At 45.3% G+C, this 23,934-nt stretch overlaps 1 protein-coding gene across 18 annotated transcripts; it reads left to right on the top strand.

The window, feature by feature from the left end:
* Positions 1-816: 816 nt before the first annotated feature.
* Positions 817-22,145, top strand: PURA (purine rich element binding protein A; the record flags this gene model as incomplete). 18 transcript variants are annotated; one of them, XM_080555886.1, is made up of 4 exons in its annotated part: positions 817-2,031; positions 18,758-18,823; positions 18,910-18,965; positions 19,976-22,145. In XM_080555886.1, the coding sequence occupies one exon, from the start codon at positions 817-819 to the stop codon at positions 1,801-1,803; it is 987 nt and encodes a 328-aa protein (XP_080412012.1). In that variant the 3' UTR covers positions 1,804-2,031; positions 18,758-18,823; positions 18,910-18,965; positions 19,976-22,145. The 18 variants fall into 18 exon arrangements, with proteins under 18 accessions (XP_080412012.1, XP_080412013.1, XP_080412011.1 ...); XM_080555887.1 differs by lacking the exon at positions 18,910-18,965 and having other exon boundaries at positions 21,586-22,145; XM_080555885.1 differs by lacking the exon at positions 18,910-18,965.
* Between the last annotated feature and the right edge of the window lie 1,789 nt (positions 22,146-23,934).

Genomic DNA, 23,934 nt, shown 5'->3' with positions numbered 1-23,934 from the left:
ACCGCGGCCGTGCCCGGCCGCAGACGCGCGGGGTCCCGGGGAAGCCGCCGACAGCGTTTCCTTCGACGGCCGGGACCGGGAGCTAAAAAGCTCCGTGCAAACCGTGGGAGCGGCCGGTGCGGTGGCCCCGAGCCGCCGCGCCGGGCAGGCGGGAGCCGCCGGGTCCCCAGCTCCCGCAGGGCTGGCCGGGGGGGGGAATCCTCCGGGCCGTCCGCGCCGGCGGCCTCGGGGGCCGCGGTCCCGCCGCAGGCACTCGTCCCGCCGCAGGTCCCGCTCCAGCCTCTCCTCGACGGGGCGGCGGCGCTCGGGGCTGCCCGCGGGGGAGCCGCCACCGCCAGAGCCGGGGAGCCGCTGGGCGCCCGCAGCCGGCGGCGGGGCAGCAGTCACGCCTTGGGGGGGGGGGGGGGGAGGGGCGGCTCCGGTGGGCGCCGGGGCGGCGCGGTGCGGCCCAGGCCCCGGGGGCGGCCCCGGCCGGCCGGCGGCGGCGGCGGCTGCGCGCGGTGCGCGGTGCGGCCGCCCGTCGGCGCGGCGCTGCTGCCCGCGCGGCGGGGCGGCCGGCGGCGGGGCCGCTCTCTGCCGCCTCCCGCGCCCTCTCCTCGCTCCCGCAGATCTCGCGAGAGCGGCCGGCTGGTGGCCGCGGGGGCTGTTGCAGCAGCGGCGGCGGCGGCGGGCGGAGCGGCGGCGGCGCGGGCGGCGGCCGGGGCGGCCGAGGCGGCGGCGCGGGCGGCGGCGCGGGGGCGCCGGGCGAGCGGCGGCGGAGCGGCGGCCGAGGCGGCGCGGCCGGGCGGCGGCGGCGGCGGGCGGAGCGGCGGCATCATGGCGGACAGAGACAGCGGCAGCGAGCAGGGCGGCGGCGGCGGCGGCGGCGGCGGCGGCGGCGGGGGCGCGGCGGGCGCCGGGGGGCCGGGCTCGGGCGGCGGCGGCGGCGGCGGGCCGGGCGGCGGGCTGCAGCACGAGACGCAGGAGCTGGCCTCCAAGCGGGTGGACATCCAGAACAAGCGCTTCTACCTGGACGTCAAGCAGAACGCCAAGGGCCGCTTCCTCAAGATCGCCGAGGTGGGCGCCGGCGGCAACAAGAGCCGCCTGACGCTCTCCATGTCGGTGGCGGTGGAGTTCCGCGACTACCTGGGCGACTTCATCGAGCACTACGCGCAGCTGGGGCCCAGCCAGCCGCCCGAGCTGGCGCAGGCGGCCGACGAGCCGCGCCGGGCGCTCAAGAGCGAGTTCCTGGTGCGGGAGAACCGCAAGTACTACATGGATCTGAAGGAGAACCAGCGCGGGCGCTTCCTGCGCGTTCGCCAGACCGTCAACCGCGGCCCGGGGCTGGGCGCCGCGCAGGGCCAGACCATCGCGCTGCCGGCCCAGGGCCTGATCGAGTTCCGCGACGCCCTGGCCAAGCTCATCGACGACTACGGCGTGGAGGAGGAGCCGGCCGAGCTGCCCGAGGGCACCTCCTTGACTGTGGACAACAAGCGCTTCTTCTTCGACGTGGGCTCCAACAAGTACGGCGTCTTCATGCGGGTGAGCGAGGTGAAGCCCACCTACCGCAACTCCATCACCGTCCCCTACAAGGTCTGGGCCAAGTTCGGCCACACCTTCTGCAAGTACTCGGACGAGATGAAGAAGATCCAGGAGAAGCAGCGGGACAAGCGCGCCGCCGCCGCCGCCCCCGCGGGCGCCGGGGCCGGGGCCGAGCCGCCGCCCGAGGCGGAGGGCGCCGCCGCCGCCGCCGCCGCCGCCGCCGCCGCCGCCGCCGGGCCGCCCGGCGCCCTGCTGCAGGCCGAGGAGCCCGAGGAGGACTGACCGCCCGCCGGCCGGCCGGCCGGCCGCCCCCGCCGCCGCGCGGACAGAGACAGAGACTGCGCCCGCCCGGGCGGGCGGCGGCCGCGGGGAGCGGCGGCGAGCAGACGTCCCCGGCCACGACCCCCCGGGAGCACCCCCCCGCCCGGCAGCCTCCACCGACCGACAGCAACGCCTCCGACCCGCCACCCATCGCTGGATGTTCCTCCACTTTACCCACCGTATCAAACAGTAAGCAGCTGCTAAAACAAAACAAAAAAACAAAACAAAACAAAAAAAAATCAAAAAAAGTAATAACATTATATATGAACTGTGTTTCCTACTTGATTAAAAATATAAAGAACTGAGTGTTTATTTCCCTAATTAACCGAGAACTTTTGTACACGTTTAAGCTATTATTATTAAAAGTGTTTGCAAAAATGGTCAAGATTATAATATTGCTGAATTATATAAAAAAGTCCTTTTCATGTTGAGCTAACATTTGACTTTAGCACAAAAAAAAAAGAGATATTTTAGAACACGTAAAATAATATTTTTAGTTTTTTCTTCTCATTTTGTTACCAAATTTCGAACCTTACATGGAGGTTACTATAGTATATTTGACACCCTATATACCTGTGATTAGAGATGTGTATATATATATGAGGGCTAGGCATGCTGTGTGTCTGAGCTTTGTCTAAATGTTATGCAGAAGTTTGTAGAGTTAAAAGGTACGTAGGTTTAATTCATGCAAGGTAAACAATAAGTGCTCTCTTTTATACAATATGCATTGCATCTGGACCTTAAACATATAAAAATGGTCAGTGAAACTTCTGTGAACATGAAGAAAAATTATTAAAAAAGGCATTTAAATGAAATTTGCTAACTTGTGATTTTTACGTTTGAACCAAAGTTATTCAAATAGTAAAAAAAAAAATATATATTAAAAAAAAAAAAAGAGGAAAGAGAGAGAGAGAAAGTAAAGAATTTCCTCCCATAATATTTTTCTGCACCTGTTTGGTTTACAACTAAGTAGGCGTATTGTCATTATTGTGTATATGAGATGTACTTGTATTGTTCATAATATATTTTTTTTATTATGTGTACTTAAAGTACTTACCTAACGTGCAGCAATTTCCAGTAAACCTGGTTTTGGACAACAGGTAGCAAGTCTTTTCTGTCACCACTGGCACTAGCGCTATCTCCTAAACTTGTAAGAGGTCTGAACCGATACTTTGGTCTGTGCCAGTGCTGTTAACTTCTGTAGGCCTGCTAAAAATCAGTGCAACGCAGTTGTAGAGCGATCCTACTGAGCCATGGGATTCTGAGTTTCGTTTAAAAGTGAAAGCCAAGCTGGTGTTTGTAATGGATTTCCATGTAGCTGTGGTGCTAGCTATTACTGGCTACATACCCGACGAGCGTAGCTGTGACCCTTCCCTCCCCGTGCCAGCCTCCTGTCCAGGGCGCATACTCGTGAGCTCTAGTCGAAAGCCTAGGGTAGGGAAACGCAGAGTTTATCCGAACACTAATCTGTCCAGTTGCGTTCTCCAAAATGAAATTCTTTGTAATAATAGACTTTTACAGTTGTTTTTTTCTTTTAAAAAAAAAAGTTTGTGCTTTTAATTGACTAACTTCTTGCTGCTGTATAGTAAAATATTAATATATTTTTATCATTAAACTGCTGCATGACTATCATCATGACGAGTGAAGAGAAGATGTTATAAAAAAAGATGCCTTAAACAGTAAAAAAGCAAAATATTATTTTTTTTTTCTTGGCTGGAATTCAGTAGAAAGCATTTAAGAGAAACTAGGATCTTGTTCCACTCAGAAGTTTTTTGGGATGCAATCCTTTTTCTTAACCTTCTTGGCAAAGTTAACCGTGTCATAGACCTAGCTGTTGTGCGTAGAAGGCACCATCTGTAGGAAGGGGAAGCTGTCGGTGCTTCTTTGCTAATTGTTAAGGACGGAGTTTCAGAAGGGTGGGGAAAAAAAAATCTTTTAAATCATTTTATTTTCTACTGTCCTTTATTTCTATTGAAAATTATAATTACCCCCCCCCCCTTTTTTTTTCTTGTTTCGGAGATGTACTGTGAGTGTCAAAACAAGCTGTTTCCATTGTACCATGCATTTCCCTTTAAAGAAGTTTTCTGTTAGTATTAACAGAAAGTTAAATATGAGATGAACGTAGTTAGGTGTTTCTGTTTCTTTAACAATCACTGGAAATGTTTAAAATTGCTTTAATGTGCACTTTCCTATTTCCAAGTAGTAAAATAAGCTTTCAGAGTGCATAATGTGACATTTGAAATGGTTCTCAATTGCATGTAAACATTGTCTAATAACCTGCTTTTTAATCGGAGGGTCTCGATGAGCAGTTTCGTTTATTACTGTTGTACTTCAACTGTGATGTGTACAGGACTGCATTCTCCATGCTGCTAGCCGTAGTTAGGAAATTAATTTGCTTTGGTTTTGCTACTTGATTGTCTCGGTTCTACTGTTTACTGCAGTTTTAAAAGTTGTACCGCGGATTGACACCCATTGCTTAGAGTTACAAAAATGTTTTGTGTTATCAGCAATAAGTAGCGCGAGTCAATGAAAACCCAGCAAAGTGCCCTTCCCGACTGCCGAGCTGGGGCGCGGGGCAGTACCGGAGCATCCTCCTCCCCGGGCGGCCGGATCCTGCCCGGGATCCGGCTGGCTCGGGACGTGCACGGGCCGCGCAGCTCCAGCCAAACCACTGCAGCGTGACACCCCTCTGGCAGTTTTGTGAACAGTGTCCGAGAGCTTGTGGTCAGTTTTTGTCTCATTTGTTTGGTTTTTGGGGGCTTTTTCTTTTTTTTTTTTGTGCGTGTGTGTTGTCGGTTTTTTTTTTTTTCCTTTTAATGCACATTATATATGTTCTAGGACTTTATGAATTATGATAATGAAAGACTAAATGACTGTAAAGGTTCGTGGGATTTGAGCTTGTTTTGTTTTTGCTTTTCTGTTTGGTGTTTTTGTTTTGTTTTGTTTTCTCGGAGGTGCTCGGTACTTTACCAAGGCTCTAATATCTCAGTATTTAAAATAAAGTACATAAAACCCTGTTTAATGTTGGAAGATTAAAGGTATATTTGACCATATGTGTTGTTTTTAAAAAAGACAGTATGCTCAAATGTGCCAAGTTATCTAATTCCTGAGAAGTATGCCTTATATTTTCCTTGGTGATATGCTTTTAAATGTCTTGTAGAATAGGTCCAAGAGCATGATAAAAACTACTTTATAATGACTACGTGCAAGAAAACTTGAAATTCATTGCAATACTGACATTATTTTATTTTAAGTTAAAGGGACACTGTCAAGTAATTTACCGCTAAAATACGACCTCCCTGTAAGTGGTTCTGTACTAACGGAGAAATGTCCTCCGAAGTCAAAGTCTAATTTTTGTTTAAAAAACAAAAAACCAAACAAAAAAAAAGTACAAAAACAAAACGAAAAAAAATAATAATAAAACCGCTCTGTCTCTGAGAAGTTCAATAAAAAAAAAAAAAAAAGAAAAAAAATGAAAAAAAAAAAAAACCAAAAACCACCAGCCGCTTGTTGGTTCCTGCCTCTTCTTCGCGGTCCGGCTTGCGGGCTGCTTCGCGGCCGGGAGGCGCTGGGCGGGCGCCGGTGCTGCCCGGTCCCTCCGCGGCCGCGCAGGGGGCGGCGGCCCCAGACCGGGCCGGGAGCGGGTCGGGGCCGGGGCCGTGCCGGGGCCGTGCCGGTGCGGAGGGGCGGCGGGGCCCGGGGTCCCGGCGGCGGCGGAGGGCGTTGAGAGGAGGGCAAGAAATACTTGACAGTGTCGCTTTTCTTGCGCGTCCCTTGCGGGGGGGGCTGAAAGTGGCTGCGCAGCGCAAGCCGCCCCCCGGCTGCCGCCCGCCCCGGCTCCCGGCTCCCGGCTCCCGGCTCCCGGCTCCCGGCTCCCGGCTCCCGGCTCCGGGCAGGGAGCTGCGGGGCGCCGGCCCCGGCTCGGAGCTGAGCGAGCGACCGCGTCTTTTGGGAGCAATGACTTTGTTGCCTTGAAAAATAGCACTGTAACCACCTTTTTTTATGATTAGCTGTAGTATGACCTTTGTCCCTTCAAACTATGCAAGCTCTTAAATGTAAATTAGGGATCACTTAGAGATAGTCGGTTATATTCGATCAGATGGCATTCGTGCACTAACTGGAGTATATACAGATAAAGCTATTAGAGTGACTTGTATGCTAACGGCAAAATATACCTACCTATTCTAAAAAATGGCTATTAATATTGTATAACAGGACTGTGGGGGGTCGGGAGGGGATGTTATCTCTTACCTTCTTAAAAGGGGATTTACGACTTTTATAACTGTTTTTTCCATCAAACTTTAATATTTTTGTCAAATTTTTAGGTATTTAATTTGTAAAATAGATTTTACTTTGTACTGGCGTACAGAAAATAGGGATTGATTTAAACTTTTTGAAGCCAAGTGATCAAGTACATTTGTAATAAAAAGTCAATGGATCTATATCAGTTGTACTCACTGTTTTCATTTCTTGTACGTTCTAATGCAGTGGCGCTGTATGTCTCCCAAGGAAAAAAATCGGGGAGGTGGGTGGAAGGAGAAGGCAAAAATGTCAGCATTGATGCTGCAAATTGATGCAGCTTTTCATATGCAAGTGGCCTGGGTTAGTCAGTGGTGATTTGGTCAATATGCATTTTTGCTAAAAACACCGGCACTTTTTCGATAATGGTTTGTGAAAACCTGAAGTTTTTGGCATGTCTTCACTCCATGCTTCTTCCACCTTGATGTAGCTTAGTACCCGTAAACTCAAAAAATGTCCTTTGGGATATGTTTCCCTGGCATTTAAAAAAGAACAGAGCAAAACGAAACTCTGATTTCTTATCAGGTGGTGAACTACAGCATGTTATATTTTTGCACCTGCGCACTGTCTCCCTTCCTCCAAGGTCTGCCACTTTCTTCTTTTCTCTAAGTTGAATGGATTAAACTTTTTATTATTATTATTATTTATTCTTATTTTAAGTAAAATTTCCACCTGTTTAGACTGAAGAATTCAGAGGATCCAGTGAGTCTGGATCCACCACCTTCCAGAGCACCAACTTAATTTTTCTGTTTGTTTGTTTGTTTGCTTAAAACCTAGACTTCCCGTTTCCTATTTCAGGGCATATACCAAATCTTATTGACTTGTCTGTTCCAGAATTTGTGGGAGCTGGAGTGGAAATCCTGACATTAATGTACAAGAATGCTAAAACAGGTTTACATCATGGGGGACTCTCGTGAAATGTGAAAATTCAGAGTATAACTAGAACCAACAAATTTCCTGATTTTTGCTAGTCTAACATGCAGAAAACGAGTCTCCGTTTCTCGTAGGTGAGTTGGAAATAAGACAGTGAAAGCAAATTGCCCCATTACTGTGCATTTTTCATTTTTCCCATTCAAAAACCTACTGCTTCTTACTGGCTCGGATTGCTTTTTTGAGATGTAGGCGTCTGCCTAAAACGTGAGAGAGTTTCACTGTTAAAAGGACACTGTCAATGATTTATAATTTTTTAAATTGCAAATTTTAAATCCTGGTTTGTACCTTTTTTTTTTTTCTCACTTTGCTTTGCTTTTTGTCGGGCTTATTCAAACTTTCCTTTTATTTTCTTATTATCCTCCTCTACTGCCCGTCCGCTTCATGTTAACTCAGCTTGTGTAATTGAAGGGTCACTGTTCATGTTGATGTTTGTACTATTTTGAAAAGGAGTCGAGCATAGTTTTAAGTTTTTGTGCCAGCCTTTGTATTTCTTGCACATGCACTTAAACTTTTGCTCTCTTGGTTTTGTTCTGTAACATGTAAAGATAGGTGGAAGGATCTGAATTTTTGGTAGCAGAATAGAGAAGTTGACTGCATGCAAAGTGTTGTCAAAATGTTTTGACAAAACTGACAAGGTAAACAAGCTAGTTCCATTTTTATTCTTGATTCCTTAAGCTGTTGCAATCTCCTGTGCCACTTGTAACAATGAAAGATAATTTCAGCCCAGAGTGTTTTTTCAAGCCTGTGGTTCCTTTTACTCTGGTTACTTTCACATGAGTTAGCTCTCTGCACCGCAAAATGTTGTGCGTGGGTTGTGAATGTGGCAAGGAGATGCATATATATAGTTTTAAGCTAGTTAAGGTTAATCTAATGAACTTTCAAAATGATAACATTTTTGAACAGACTGCTTTAACCAGAGCCTAATCTTTGGACCTGAAGCACACGGCATTTTTTCTTTTGAGCTGAATCTCTTGTGTTGAAATTACTGAGAATAATGGGCTGATGGCAAATGAAGAATGCTTCTCTAATTTGGCAGCTGAAGTTCCTGTGCCGGAGTGGGGGAGCCCTGAATGGGCTGTGTGCTTGGCTCAGATGAGTGATGCTGTCTCCCTGCTATCATATTGTTTGTGCCAGATGGTTGTCTTGGGTCCGCTTTGTGAGCTTCTTTTAACCTGCCTTCCCTTCTTTTCTACTTTTTGTCTTTTTGAAGAATTTCAGTTCTCGTTGGAACTGTTTTAGCAGCATCGACAAGTCCAGGGTAAAGTCAGCCTGTGGAGTAGCCGGCCATGCATCCCACTTCCTGCAACGTACCCGCGGGATATCAGGATTTGCTGGGCCACGCGTTGTTTGTAGTTAATGCAAATCTGAGCAACTATAGGTATCACACGGAAGTAAATACCAAATGGCAGTTTTGAGGTGATAACAAAGTTAATCTACCAACGGCGTACTGGATATTTTATTGCAATTTGGATCGTGTAAAAGTCGTTGATGGAGAAATACATGGGAAGGGAAGAGGTGAAGGAGTTTGCATTTCTAAGTGCTCGCCTGCGGGCACGTAGCGATGCTGTTGTCAGTAATGAAGACCCATGCTGGGCTGTGAGCGGGAGGAGGCTGGGGACTCGCTCGGGCACTGAGCCGGGTACAAAGACCTTGTTCTGGGGGAGAAGATCCTACTAGCCAGTTAGAGCCGCAGAAGTGGTGTCCTTTCCCGAGCCGTCTGGAAGGTGGGAAAAAGAGAGCTCAGCAGATTCCTGGGGCTTTCAGAGCGCGTGTAGTACGACAGGAGGGTTAGGCTGGCAGAAGCGGGTGATTAAGCTATGCATTGGCTGCATTTGGGATGTTTCAGCGTATACACCGGCGTTCCTTGTGGAGAATAGGTGGCGGTGATTGGAATTCATTCGCTGAGCATCCTGGCCCGCAGGGCAGGTGCAAGCCACGGGCAGAGGGGACGTGGAGCCAAGCGGGACGGGCCCGGTCAGGTGCCGGCAACACGGCTGCTGTGCGTGCCTGGGGCCAGAGAGGCAGCAGTGCTTGTCAGGAGAGGCAGAGCACGTCACGCCCGCGTCTATAAAAATAGTAAATAGTTGTGTGGCCCGTTTGAGGCAAAATATCACAGAAGAGGGAGAGTTGAATTCATTTCACAAGGAACGAGGTGTGTTTTCACAGGAAATGTTAGCTGGAGATCAAGTGCGAAAAGATAAAGGACTTCTGACCCTGCTATCTGTTTTTGAGTGTTGACTGATTAAAACAAGACAAAGTGAATGGCTGGATGTTCCTGAACAATGCTTTGCTGTCCCCATTCAGATTGATACCACTGGTGCGCATGTGTCTGGAAGGAGAATCTGGTCCTGAGCTTCTACTCCGGAGAGCCACCAGTCCTTCAAAGATAGATTCCCGCTCAGGCTGGGTTTAGGAAGCACACGGATGTCGTCTCTTTCCAGATGACATGGAGCCCCCCAGCACACCTCCCAGGGCAGCAGGGGCTGTGTCTGCATTACCTTGATAGCTTAGATCAGGAGCACCCTTGCACAGTCTCCGTAAAAAAAAATCTGAAAAAATCTGAGAAAATCTGAGATGATGAAGTCTCTGTCACCCCTGCATAACGTACCTTGGTTTTGATCATGGAGCAGTCTCAGAGCATGCAAACTGTTTCACTGTGGGTTAAACACAGACAAAACACAAGTCCTAACAACCAGTGGGACCAAGCTGTAATTCGTAGGAGAGTAAAATCCTAGAAACACAGATAATGCAGCTGTCAGATCCTGAGCACCAACCTTTTTGCTGTAGAGCTCCACTTGGCTCATGCCATAGTGATCGCTTGCGTAGACCTAGTCCTAGATCAAACAGGAGACTCTGTCTGTGTAAAGTGCTGGCCGTTTTTGCTCCTTGTTGTTTTGAGGCTCAGCTGGAAGAATGCTTTTTTTTGAGCATCTTCCGGATCTCCTTCAGCAGATAACTCTGTCTTAACTCAGATAATTTTTTGGCTTTGTGAGTTGTCAGTTGGTTTGCTGTCCATCCTGCCTTTAGCTTTGCGAAAATATGTCTTTGTCTTCTCTTCGGCTTAGTACATGTAGGAAACTGAAGTGAAAAGAGGACTGGCTACAATGCTGGTAATGGAAGTTTGTTCTGAGCCTTCCTGGCTGTGGTGCAGTGGTGTTTGTGTGTGTGTGTGTTTGTTTCTTTTGTTGTTTGTTTGTTTGAAACAGTTATCTTGAAATACGCAGAAAGTGAAGAAAAGCTTAATTCTTTCTGCTGCAGATCAGAGAGGAGAGAGGTTTGGAGTTACAATTGCAGTGTAGAAGGGTGTGCCCCTCTTGGCTGGTGAAAACTTGGAGGGGGAGAGGCTATTACAGGAGCTGATCTGCTGCCCACCATGGGGAAGCCAAAGTTAATGGTTTCTTAAGACGGTTCGACTACTGTTCAAAGAAAAACCTCTCTATGTTGAAATATGCCGGTCAGCGTGTTGACTTCTATGTGGAACTATTTGTAAAGATGACTTTATATGACCATGTTAACCCAAATGAGCTTGGGTTTCATACTGGACATGGTGAAGGGACCACTTTTTCAGTCTGCATCGGTGACTGTATTGTTTAAGAGGTTGTGTCATTACTGACATCATCTCAGAGGTTTTGACCATGAGGTGGCACTGCCTCACCGTCAGTCTGTGCAGCTCATGTGCCCTCAGAGGGGTCTCGCACGGCCGCGCTGGGTGTGTGGCCCGTGACTCAGGGTGGGTCAGCACAGGTGCCTGGGGTGCAGGGGTTGGCGAGTGCCAACATCTCTGCAGCACGGGTCTCCAGTGCAGAGCTGACCCCGATCCTGTGTTTGCAGCTCCTCTGGGCTGTTGGCCGTGCTGATATTCCCAGGGCTGAGATGAAGATGCAGGCTTCGCATGGAGGCTGGAAGAGGTTATATCCATATAAGCGTAGAATCACAGAATTGTTTGGGTTGGAAGGGACCTTTCAGGTCACCTGGCTCAACCCCCTGCCACGAGCAGAGACATCCGTCACTAGATCATGTTGCCCAGAGCCCCATCCAAGCTGACTTTGAACACTTCCAGAGATGGGGCATCCACAGGGTAGCCTGTTCCAGTGTCTCACCGCACTCATCGCAAATGTGTGCCCCTGGGTAATTCATACTCCTGGGAGCAGAGGGTGGAGAAAACGAGTGGTGGTGGTTTTTCTTTCTTTCTGTCACTGGTGAATGTCTTGATATGTGAGTCAAGCTCAAATCACCAGGTTCTCATGAGGTCTTCAGCACCCTTCAGCCAGTGTCAAGTGTTAGATCTGATCAAAGGTTGGGGGTAAGGGGTGCTTTTTTTCCTTCTACCTCTGCCTGGGTAGAAAGGCATATTGTTGTGTGCCAGAGGGCAGGACAGCAAATGTGCGTCTTGTGCAGTACCTGTCTGGATACGACACCTCAGGGTATTGTCGTAATTCAAAGGTTAGCCATACTGGTTTGCATATCTTTCTCACCTCCAGGTAGGACTTGCCGTGGTGTTTCACTAAGGAGCATCTTTTATTTCTCTGTGGTCTGTCCTAGTTGCACCATAGTTTGTGAGTGCATTGGAAGCTGTTGGCTCTATTGCTTGTGGTCTCCTAACATTTGAAGCTTGCTTTTCCCAGGCTTGCCTTTTACTCTAGCATTTTATATAGGCAGAGGAGCTCAGACAGGCTGTTCTTTGGGAGCACGTGTCACCTCATCAACGTCAGCTGATCCAAGCTCCTCAAGACTCACGTGAAACCTAAGGATGGACAGCGGGAACTTGGTCTCCAAAGGCCACCTCATGTCTTCTGCATTGGTCCAGCAGAAGCCGGTCCAGCTTTCACATTTATAGGCAAACTGTGAAAGCTTACTGATCTGCCAGTGCTTCAAGAAATCACGGGGCTAGGAAGTGTGCGTAAAGGATTTTGTGAAATCTGGTATTTAAACCTCCCGCTCAAGTGATGATGAGAAGAGCTGGCAATGTAATATTGGCTTATCAGGAACCATGTGGGTAGGTCAGTTTAAGAAAAATTTTGTGTGAACAGCACCAGAGGTTTAGAAGAGAAGCCAGTGCCTTGTCAGGTACAGGGTTATAAACCTAGTCTAAATTTCTTTTCCTTAAAAAAATTATTTAAATAATAAATGACGTTCATCGTAGCCGGGGGCTGATGAAGGACAGCTAGGCAAACCAAGCAGGTCTCTGAGTAAAACAGTAAACAGTAAAACAAAATACTTTGAATTATTTTTCTAGCATTAATAATTCTGAACTAAGCACTGCAAATTAATGTACTTGTCATCTCTGCTTTCATGAATTCAAATAATTTGGTGTGTGGATAGGTCTTTTGACAATGCTGTGTTCAGGAGCTCTTTCAATCTTGCTTAAAAAAAAAAAAAAGTTGTCTTTCAAGCTTCATCTGTCAATAAAAGTCCTGTTAATTGAGTCCTTGCAGGTTTCTGCAAGGGCATATGTAACTTATTTTGTCCAATGAAAGTCTCTAATTGGTGGTTAAAAGTAATTAAAAAAGAATCAGTTAGCAGTCACTCTAAAGATGGACTTTATGTGGTCATAAAGTAAAAATCCTTGCTTTGTTATGGAAATTAAAGAATATCAGTTTAATTGCACTAGGTACAGCACACTGGAGTGCGGAAAGGACACATTTTATAAGTGATTATCTTGTGATAAAATATTACATAGTGCAACAAATGGTGGCACTGTGAGATCCAGAAAGCATCTTGAGACCAGAGTTGTTGAGCTGTTGTAGAAGAGGTGGGATGAAATCATTTGCAGGTGGTCATTGTCTGTCCTCACCTCTGTACTGGCTTCTTCGTCTTTTATTTGAGGAAATGTGACTTGTAACTGGACAGGACCAAAGGGGCAATTTATAATTTTGGAAAAGACTTGGTTGAGGAGTTGTTCTCTGCATGTTGAAGAGCTGCCTTCAGAAGCTGGGGAGATGGCTTTGGAAGGTTTGAATGGCAGAGGATTTAATGGTGGGAAATACAGGCTGAGCTCCTGATGATTATGTGGTCCAACTGATGAGTGGAAAAATAGATCTAGGAAGATATCAGAGTGCTTGGGGCAGTCCTGGGGCTGTCATCTTTGCATATGAAAGAAGTTGAAATACTTGAGAATCCGAATTTGGTTGCCTGGGAAGAAGACAGCATATAGGACATGGTGGTACTTCTATCCAAAAGTCTTTATGTGTACCTGAGAAAATGATAGAAAGGGAATGATAAATAGGTGAATTCTCATTACTTTGTAGTGTAGGCTGTTTTCCACTTCAGCTGTAGTGGAACTAGACTGATGGCACAGAAAGTGGACAGGGTTTTGGGAGGACTGATTAAACTAGCGCTGATGGAAGGCTGAGCTGAGGTGCTGAGCAGGAACACCAGTAACGTGTGACCATTTCAACTGGAGGGCAAGGGGTGAGTTTCAGTGCACACATGGTACGAGGAGCTCGAGAGCAGAGCTGCGTGTGCTGGAAGGGCGACCAGATGTTGGACTGAAGATTTGGATGAGAAATAGGCATGTGGTCAAAACAAGGAAGAAATCTGTATACCAGTGTGGAAATGTGAAATAAAAATAGTCATAGTAGACTGCCCGGCAGTTTTAAAAGACCCTGATATAGCTAGCTTGATTAAAACGTGGTGGGGGGATGATAATGAAAATCAGTAAGATACTGTACTACCTGCCATCAAACTATACAGGATAGGCATGCTTGGTCATAAAGTTGTGAAAGAGCACTAGATTTAAAAGTTCCCATAAAGTCTGAGAGAAAATTGGAATAGTGATGACCACACAGCCAAATCTGTGTTGGAGATAAATCCCCCATTTTAATGAAATAGGGGCATTCAGACATTTTCTATTCCAGACAAGAAAAAGGTTATGGATTTCATGGGTCTTCAGGGAAAACCAGGTTCATACATCTTCATAAACCTGTTGGAAAAAGTAAATTCAATTATGTACATGCTATCTGGCCAGATCTTGGAAGGAGCTGGCTAACATTTTGGTGAACAAAGATTTTGGTTTACTTAAAGTATCATTTATTGTAACAGCCTGTTGTAGAGTTAGCCTTGATTTAGGACTAAAACATAAGAACAGGTTCAAGATATAATTACAGCTGAATCATTAAATAGCAGTGACCACAGAACAATTACAGGTTCAGCATCCTCAGGGGTGGAAGATTCTTTACTAAAAATGAGTCTTGTGTTATAAAACTTTGCAGAGGCGAATATCAGAAAAGTAAAATTCTTAGTTACACAGACTTGTCTTGAAGGAGCTTCGGAGTTGAAGTGTAAAGCAATCCAGTAAAGTAGTTACAAAGGAAGGGACTTCTGGAGCCCAGCAACACTCTTTAAAAGACAGAGGTCCAACTCTAATGAAGTGGACTGAAAGAGCCATGTAATCTTTCATAGTGGGTAATTCGTGATCTGGAAATTAAACAGTGTAGGAGGGGCTTTGAAGAACTGGAAGCCTGAGGGAACAAATGTTATTTTAAGTCTATCAGAGAGAAGGCTGGGGAGAAAATTGGAGCATGCAGGACTTCACACAGGTAATTTTCTGCACTACTTCATATTACTTAAGTGACTTCTCAGCTTTGTTCTGGAGCACAGGGCATACTGGTGAGCCCAACTATCTGTCATCTGGTCCTTTTGGATGAGCCTCTCTCTGAAACTCAATCATTTGAGGCAAAGATTATGGAGCAAAGAAATAAGTGTAAGTGGAGGAGCAACAAGTGTACCTGTACAGGAGTTTTAAAAGAGCTGGAGTCTGAAACACTGAAGTTACTAGCAAAAATAGGGACTGTTGAAAAAGATAGCTTGGTATTTTCCATAATTAGATAACATCCTAATGTCAGATTTTTATTATTTTTAATTAAAATGTTAAGCAGGGCACTGGGAATTGCATATCTGCAGTTTGAGAAGGAGTAGCTGAACTAGTATCACACTTTGTGTATGATAGGTTGAAAGCAACATACTTTCTGCAAGGAAAGGATCTTTGAACACGTTGGCAAACATCAGGAGGCAGAGAATCAGCTGATTTTTATTTGGATGTTTTAAAAGTTTTTGGTTGAGTCCTCTCAATAAGGTCTTAAAAATTATGTTTGGAACAAGAAGAGAAATATCATGGATGCCGCCTTTTGCTACAGCTGATGTTGATCACTTGGACAGTACAAGGTAGAAAGAAGTCTAGTTTGAGATGGAGACTGAAGGTTTCCTGGGCTTGGAGGCAGGTCTGCTTCTTGAGTAGATCAGCAGTCTTTGAGCAAGCAGGTTTCCTCTGGAAAATGCCGATTCACCAGAAACAAAGTTGCAGGGTGGAGAAGAGTAGATTTTTCTCTGGACTTTTCTGGTGAGCACATCTAGGTCGAAGTCTGGTTGGCCAAAGAGGAGACACAAGCGCAGAATACTTGGCAGCATGACATCTAGATTCTCCCCCACTGACGGCCCCAGTTTAAATCTCTACCCTGAGCTCAGTTTGCAGGCCTGCCACATCCCATAGCATGCCTCAGCAACGAACAGGTCTGGATGCATTCATTTTTCTTTTGTTTTTAACAACAACAAAAAACTAATAGGCGTTGGTTTTGACAATGGGCAGAAGGGCTAGGTGAGGAGAGAGAGGTCTACAGGTCTCATCTAGCTCCATGCTTGAGGTTGTCCATGTTACGTATGCATGTGTGAGTCCTATGCTGTCTCACTCCCAAGGGACCCAGGAGGAACTGTAATGAGCTGGCGTGAGCTAGAGCAACCCTTTGCTGCTCTACCTTAGTTTAAGGCTTCTTAAATGTCTAAAGGTCACAGTGAATCCTCTTGCTTTTACCGCCTTCCCTGTCTTCAGTAAGTCATGGCAAGTGCTGTGCTAAGTCAACGGGTGTTGTGATAGGAGCCGGTTAACAGCAGGCTTACCTCCAGGCCCGCTGTTAAAACTACTATTTAAAGGTATGAATTGGTGACTGAAAGCACGGAGAGGTTGGTTCATACCAGTGAAGTGGCTGCACTGCAGCTGGACGACGGCAGGGAGAGTTCAGGGGGGCATTCCTGCACCAAAGCTGGGTGCAGGCAGTATGCGGCAGCGGGGACTGCCCTCTGCAATGCAAGGCAATAGACAGAGAAAAAAATAATAATGCTCCAACAATATTGTTGGGCTTTAAATGATTTGCTCATTTGGGAGTAAGAGTGTTTTTCCCTCAGCATCTGATTTTGGGTAGCAAAAGTAAATGAACCAAAGGTGTATAAAGTGCCATAAAAAATAACTATGTTTTACAGATTTACGTGCTAAGATCTTAGAGGCTGCTGTGTTTGAACTCATAGGTAAAACAGTTCGTTAGATTTCCAAGATGTTCCTCTGCTGTTTTCCCGTGGTAAGCTGGCAGTTGTCACTGACACAACCTTTGTTCCCCTCCGCTAGAAATACCAGTTTCATTGTATTGCTCAATTCTAGTGAAATGCTATCAGCTGACTTTGAAGTACACAGTATAAAAATGTTGTAGTATGCTTGCATGATAGCTATTTGATGTAAGAAAATGCAAAATCTCTCGTGCTCTCTTTTTAGGAATTTGGGCTTTGAGTTTCATTGGGGAGTGCTGTATGTACCCAACTGCATGGGATCAGGCCCACCTTTTTAAAAAATGTATTTCACATCTGAGATTAGAAATGTTCCAGAAGACAAATCACAAGAAAAAATTGTCTGTTCCATGCTCAGATGGTATTAGTGACTTGTACTAAAGGCTGTCCATCCACACAGAAAACTGCACGGCTGCTTCTGTTTTAACTGCTGTCAAAGGTCTAGCATTTTGGTAATAGTATTTTTTTCTAAATGTACTGAGTATACTTGCCTTTAAATCCTTCTAGGTACAGATAATTACCATTGGTATTCTATAAATTAGCTCTATACTAGCATTCACATTGGACTAGGCATAATATTCTAGGCCAAATATTTTCAAGTCAAAGATGACTTGAAAAAGGAAAACGAACTTATAACCTTTTATGTGGTTCTGCCCCACATAGCGGTGGGCTGGTTTGTTTGTAGAAGTATCAGCAGTGCTACATTGGTCTTCCCTGTTTTACTTTCTGTGATTCTCTGCAGGAGAGCCCAAATAGGTAGACTGGAAGCCCACTCTGCTTTTAGTTAAAAGTTTTTACCTGCAAGATACAGATTTATATTTTTCCATCCTTTGGAGACACTGAGATATTGTCATGATGAGGTCCATGGAAATACTTAGATAAAGTAGGCCATAACAGAGATAATGCATCTTTTTATTTTTTTTTAATTTTGCTGTCAATCGGTTATCTGAGCTTTTTTCAATGTAAAATGTTAAACTGTTTGAAAAATCACTCGTCTGTTGGATACTACTCCTTCCTATACCATAAATCCAGTTAGGCCTGATTATTTGTAGTCTTCCAGAAAAGGTAGACAGGATATGAATTCCCCAAATCAAAAACTGTCCACGGTGAGGGAAGGAAACCCTTATTCTCAAAGCAGCACCCCTGGGCCCATCTTGGACGCTCTGGGTTACCCATACCCGCGCTTCTCTGCTCCGGGGGACCTCTCGGAGCAGCGCAGCCCACGGCAGGGCTGGGTGAGGTGGGGGCAGGCCGAGCTGTTGCAGGGTGGGACAGAGGTCCTGTCCCGCGGCAGTGCCCTGCTCAGGCAGAACGCACACAGTCCTGGGGCTGGGCTACCGGGCGGCTTCTGGCAGGCTTCTGCGCACCAGGCACGGGCAGTCCCAGGGCTACCGCGCTGCTCGTACCAGCCCTGCACCAGCGCTGCGTCTAGCATACATCTGACCTGTCGGTCCCAGGGAAGGTAAATCAGGAGTTTTTCCGGTCAAGAGAACACAACAAAAGTGACACCGAGTCCCTGGAGAGAGGTGTTTCCCTGTGGTAGTGACAGCCGCTCACACCTGCTTCTTTTCAACCATGACCCATGGTTCAGTTCTGCTGGGTTTTTAGCCATCTTGACCTCATGTTTGCAAATATTATTGGTAATATAATGCTATATGTACAAATGTCTGTGTGGCTCATGTATGTTTCTGTGGTTCAAATCAGCCACAGAATTCTGGAATTTCATTGTACTTTGGTTAAATGTTGGACTTTTAACTCTTCTGTATGGCTTCTTGATTTCTCTTGTCCAATGTGGACCAACTCTATTTTTGGAAATAAATAAGCATGTAAATAAAATGAATGGGTTTATGCCACTTACAAGAAAATGCTTTATTTGAAATATACACTCAGCCTTGTATATTTTATGGTATCTCAAGGAGTGGATGACCTGTGAAAGATTAGAGGCTGAGGTGAAAGCAGCCTTCGTGGTGAGATACCATATTATGTACAAATTCATTTCCAAGTGGTTTTAGTCTCCCAAGCTGCCAAACACTGTAGGGTCGTGGGGTGAACAGCAGTCTCATGGAGGAGGGGGGGAGTCCAGAAAGCGGCACGTAGTTTGAGAGGAGTAAAGAAAAGAGACCTGGTTTTGCGGTACACACACGGCTTCTGGTTTGAGGTGTCCATGTCAACAGTCGCCACCAAGCGCAGGGAGTCCAGGGCCAGCTCTTGGCCCCTGCCCGCAACACAGTCCCGTGGCACATCCCAGTGGCGCCGGGCGCGTGGAGAGCAGGAGCACAATGACGTTTTTTTCTTCTCCATATAAACCAATATTTACCAGTAATCCTGTGTTTCTGTTTTTGTTTTTTGGCAGACTTTTACCAGTAAATATCGGTTTATTCCTGAAACCAGAAGCCCTAAACATACCTTTGTTTATAAGGTCAGTTGCCGTTTTGTCTCTCTTGTTCCCCGCTTCCCCCAGTACAAACCGGCAGGTGATTGAAAGGTACCAAGCTTTCTTTCTAGTTTTCCTGCTCTGCAACTCTGGAAATGGAGCCCACGAGACCTAGAGCCTTCGCTTGGTAATGTAGACCTAAGTTTACAAATTATTATTTAACATTTTAAAGTCTACTTTCAAGGACAGAGGTGTTCCTGTCTGCCTGGTATGGGACTGATACAAACTCCTGCAGATGCATAAAGTGGTTCACCTTCCCAGAACCTGTGGGCAGGTGTCTCACAAGCATCTTCAGGATTGGGCTTGGAAACTAATTATTCCAAAAGTATACGCTGCAAAATGACTTCTCTGTTTTACAGTGAAGAGGATGGGGGTAGGGAAGGGTGGGAACAGAATATTGATATCATTTTTTCCTGATTTTTTTAAATTTTTTTTTCTATTTTCTGCTAGAAAGCAAGGCTTCTCTATCGTAAAGGAAGCATAAAGTGGGAAGGAGGGAGAGAATTTGAACATTGCCCGTCCTAAACTAGTTGTAAACTCTTCCCCGAAGGCTGAGAGAAAAGGCAGGTGAAAGGTCTGATCCTTAAAAGGACATTGCTAGGTATTTGGGACTTCAAAAGCAGCTGGCATTTTTAATGACTGCAATTGATTTAGGTAATTTTCAGAATTTTTCAAGACAAATCAACTTGGGAGAGTTGAAGCCTCCCTTTTTTCTAAGTATTTGCAACCCAAACACAACCATATTATGCTAATAGTTGAGAAACAGTGAAGCTGATAAGAATAGAAAATGGGTTGACTGCACAGTCCCAGCAAATTTTTTTCTTTTGAATAAACAATCTGAAAAAAAAAATCAAAACCACCCTAAGCCGAAAAAATGCAACCTCTCCAAAAGCAAGCAGTACAGACTCTCAGATGCTTAGTGTGGTTTTATCATGCATAGCTGGCAAGAGCATTTCTGGTATAGCTGCAACCTAACTATGTCCCTTTAAGGCTAACTTCATCCCAGTGAAACAAAAGATGAGGTTTCGCACTGCGGAGCAGATCAAAGCTCCTGCAGCTGTAGTTGGAGTCCATAATGATGGGAGTCTTCCAGCTGTACACTCTGAGCTGAAAACTACCTTTCCTCCCCTTTTGCAGCCTGTGTGGTTCTGATTGCTGGCAGTTCTGTAATACAACTTTAATCTGAGCAGTTGAGGCTGGTCCCACCTTATCTTCAGACGTCTTGCGGAGGACTCCTGTTACCAGTTTGGTACTCAAAAGCTACACCCCACCATGAGAAGTCACTTATTTTTTAAAAGGCAGTGATAGATTACCCTCTCTAGCTCTAATGGGAAAATTATATTGCAATGCAACTTTATAATAAATTGTTCATATATTCATAATTCTGTGGCAATCCCAAATTGGAGAACAGATCTGTTAAAGGTATATATTAGTCTAGATTTTTTCTTATTGTAAATACTGTAATTTTATAATACTGTCAATATTTTATTAACTTAGAAATATTTAACAGAGTTTAATCTATGGTAGTTGATTTATTTATAGGTTTATGTTGCAGCCAATATTGAATTGCATTCTAATGTAAGATTAACTTTAAGTATGTATACGTTGATTTAATATATCATTGGAAAGATTAAGAATAGAGAAAATTCTCACTCTTAATCTGTAATATTTATCCCCCGATTCCTGGCTCAGAATTCTCTAATGAAATATTACAAGCTTTCAAAAGCTCATGAAGATAACAATTGAAGTTGAATCATGTCATTTGAAAACTTGAATTTTGAAATGTACCTGGCCTTTTCGCCCTGTTTGTAGTGAACACAGTTGCTTCAATATCTAATCTATATAGTACGGAAGTCTTTATTTTGAGCAAAGGGACACTCTCAGATCAATCTTTGCTTCTTGTTTCATGAAGAAGAAAAAAAAAAGCAAAACTCACCCAGTGCTTGTGCGTTAATTCCTTCTTAATCACAAGGTAAAATTCCTTTTTTTGTTGGATTGTTTATTTGGCTTAAAGCATTCCCAGGGCACCTGCATCCCGGAGCCACGCAGCCCGGCATGGAGATGCAGGCAGCCAGCAGGACCCTGCCCCAGCCGCAGCACGCAGGGTCCCTCCAGCCCAGGTGAAGGCTTGGTGCCATCCTTGCCACATACTGCAGACAGATTTGGTCTCTGGCACTGGTTATAATCTTAACTTGGCAAGGTGGATAAAAGTGTGCTAAATGTCTAAACCTTGCCCTTTTTCGATCAAAGTTTCTCTTCACAAATTTGTTTCTTTTTTTGTGTGTGTGCATTTTCTTTTCTTTTTTTTTTTTATGTATATATATTTTAGCCTGATAGTGTCCCTTTGTCTGTATAAAGATGTTCACTTTCCTGAAAAATAAGTACAAGTTATTTTCTTTTTAAGACGGGGGGAATTCATCTGTAATATGTTTGCAACATAACATGCATAAAGATACCAAAAATATATCAAGGGTTTCATGAGAGGTTTTTGTTTGTTTGTTTGTTGTTTGTTTGTTTGTTTTTGAGTGTAAAAGTTAATCTTTATTAGAGATGTGCCAATCTATACTGCTTTATTGTAGTGTTGTTATATTTAGGCGTTTCAGTTAACTTACAAATATATACTGTAACAGTATACTTTGTACAGATTTATTTAAAATTTATTTGAAAACTGAAATAAATTAGGCAGAAAATAAAGATATTTATTTTTCATTTGACTATGTAAGAAGGTATCATTTTTTTGATTTTAGTGCACTGGTGTACCAAGCCTCAGAACCACTGCTTTCTTCAGTTCATAGGATGCTTTCCAGAGACTGTGGATATGTGTATGTGTACTGTTATATTTATAAGTAAATGCCAACAATGGAGTTCATTGCTTTTATACATCCCAAAGAGAAGTTCTCCACCGTTTATTTTCTGTTTTCTGACCGAAAAGGCATGTGCTTTTGAACAGTGTCGTTGAAAGTTCTGCCATCCCACTTTCACATCAGCTTATGCCAATACCAGGATGGGAGGATTTGCCTGCGTACCTTTCCTAATACACCACATTCACCAGTGGCATCGGCAGGGAGCAGTTCAAACGTGTGTCCTTTGGGTTTTATGTAAAGCAAATGCAGAACAAGAAAAATCAAGATGTTAAATTCATTAGAAAACAAATTCCTTATTGTACAGTAGTATGGAAATCTCTAGTCAACATGCCATTAATAATAGATTCTTATTTTTGAATGATCTATTTAAAAGAACAGCAAGCATTGTATTTGCTAGTAAATCTGAAGTGTTTACATGGAACTACTAAATAAATTATTTGATCTAAGATGGCTCTCATCAGTGCTGATTTTTAATGCTGAAAATTAATTTTGGCAGATGCTTTTTTAGTTTGTGCTGTTCTTTAAAATCTTCCAGAGCAAAATTTTTAATGTGCATCCTTTTGTTTTAAGTTAGGTTCTGAGGAAGACGCAAAACATACATTTCCCTGCGAGGTCTGACAGGGGTGCCACCTAACGTTTTCCAACACTCTCCGCATCACGATGCTGTCCTTTTATATGCCAGACAAATGACTGTATTACCGAAACAGAGCAGGATGCTGTGAACTGAAAGCCCTGCAGCAAATGGTACTGCTTAGCTACAGTTTTCACCGCTCTGAGTCCAGGTGTTTGTATATAGATAGATTTTTTTTATTATTATTATTATTATTCAGCAGAAAGTGGTAGGATAGAGGCAAAACACTATTCGTCAAGGTAACAAGTAGTCCAATTCGGTTCGGGGCAGGCTCAGCACACAGCTCGTGGTTTGCTTTATTCATTTTTATTTTTTTTCTGCAGGAAAGCCCCGTGCTCCAGGCCCACAGACGCTGTCAGAGCTGGGGCAGGACGAGGTTGTGGCCGGCCGCGCTGCTCCGCAGCCCGGGCAGGGGCTGGTGGCACGGAGCCGCCCTGCCTCAGCTCCCGGCTCCGGCCCCGGCGCCCAGCCCGCACACGGGGGCGCGCTGGCTCCTGGCTGGAGGTGGAAAGCAGCTGGAGTGAAGTTAGTGAGAGGCCCCGTGAAAGGAGCGGGCAGGACTAGCAGGCAGTCCTTGCAAATGCAGAGTCTGACCACACCGCGGCCCCCTCTCAGCACGGCATTCATTTGTTCTTTATTAAGCGTTGAAAACTGACAAAACTGAAACCACATAGCGCAGTCTATGCCCGTATTTCTCATTTTCCAGACTTTCTTGCACAGCATACGAAGCCACATCATGTTTAATATAACGGTCTCAGCACTAGGTTCTTGTTTAGAAAAACCCATCTAACATTTACATTAAACACTATTTGAATTTTTTTTTTGGAAATGGATTTTACGCTTTGTATCCAGGGCAGGATTCCCATCCTCCCCTCGGTGAGCTCATGTGGAGGCTTCTCCCCTTACATCCTCACACTTGCAGGAGATGTGACTCCATTCGGGAACAGCATACACGGACCCATTCCACATGGCCCCCCGCTCCCTAGCCTGCAGAGCTGGGCCCCACTTGCCCCTGCTGCTTTGGAAATATTCCTGATCCCCATCCCCTGTCCCCTGTGCCTGCAGTTCAGTCCCAGGTTGTCACAAGCCCTTCGTCCCCAGCTGCTCTCCCACCAGCACAATGCACCATGCACTGTGCTGCTTCAGTTGGAAATAATTCTGACCTCTACCTATTTTTCTGTATAGTACATTTATATGCACTTCTTCTTATATGAGAAATAGCATGTGATTATGAGCAGCATATTCCTAGTAATTTGCTTTCTGGTTTGGGGGAAATTGAGCATACCAATAAAATGTCTACGTTTGTGTGACTGACATAGGGAAACTTATTTGGGACAGATGTTTCACCAGGTTGATACCTATCAGCACTGAGCAATAGATGGTGCTTCAGAAGAAGTTGGAAACAGCTCTCACACACCCACACCCACACCCACCCCCACACACCCACACCCACACACCACCACCACCACCACCCCTCCATTTTAGCATGAGAAATTACAAACATAGCTCAGTAAATAATTCAAACCACTGCTGAGATTCACAGCTGTAACAATGCTTTAACACAGAGGCCAGCAGGCAAGAAGGCAGATGGGCCGACCTGC

This window comes from Anser brachyrhynchus (genome assembly GCF_964034855.1).
Source record: "Anser brachyrhynchus genome assembly, chromosome: 14".
Classification (NCBI taxonomy): Eukaryota; Metazoa; Chordata; class Aves; order Anseriformes; family Anatidae; genus Anser; species Anser brachyrhynchus.
This window is presented reverse-complemented; position numbering and strand designations above follow the sequence as displayed.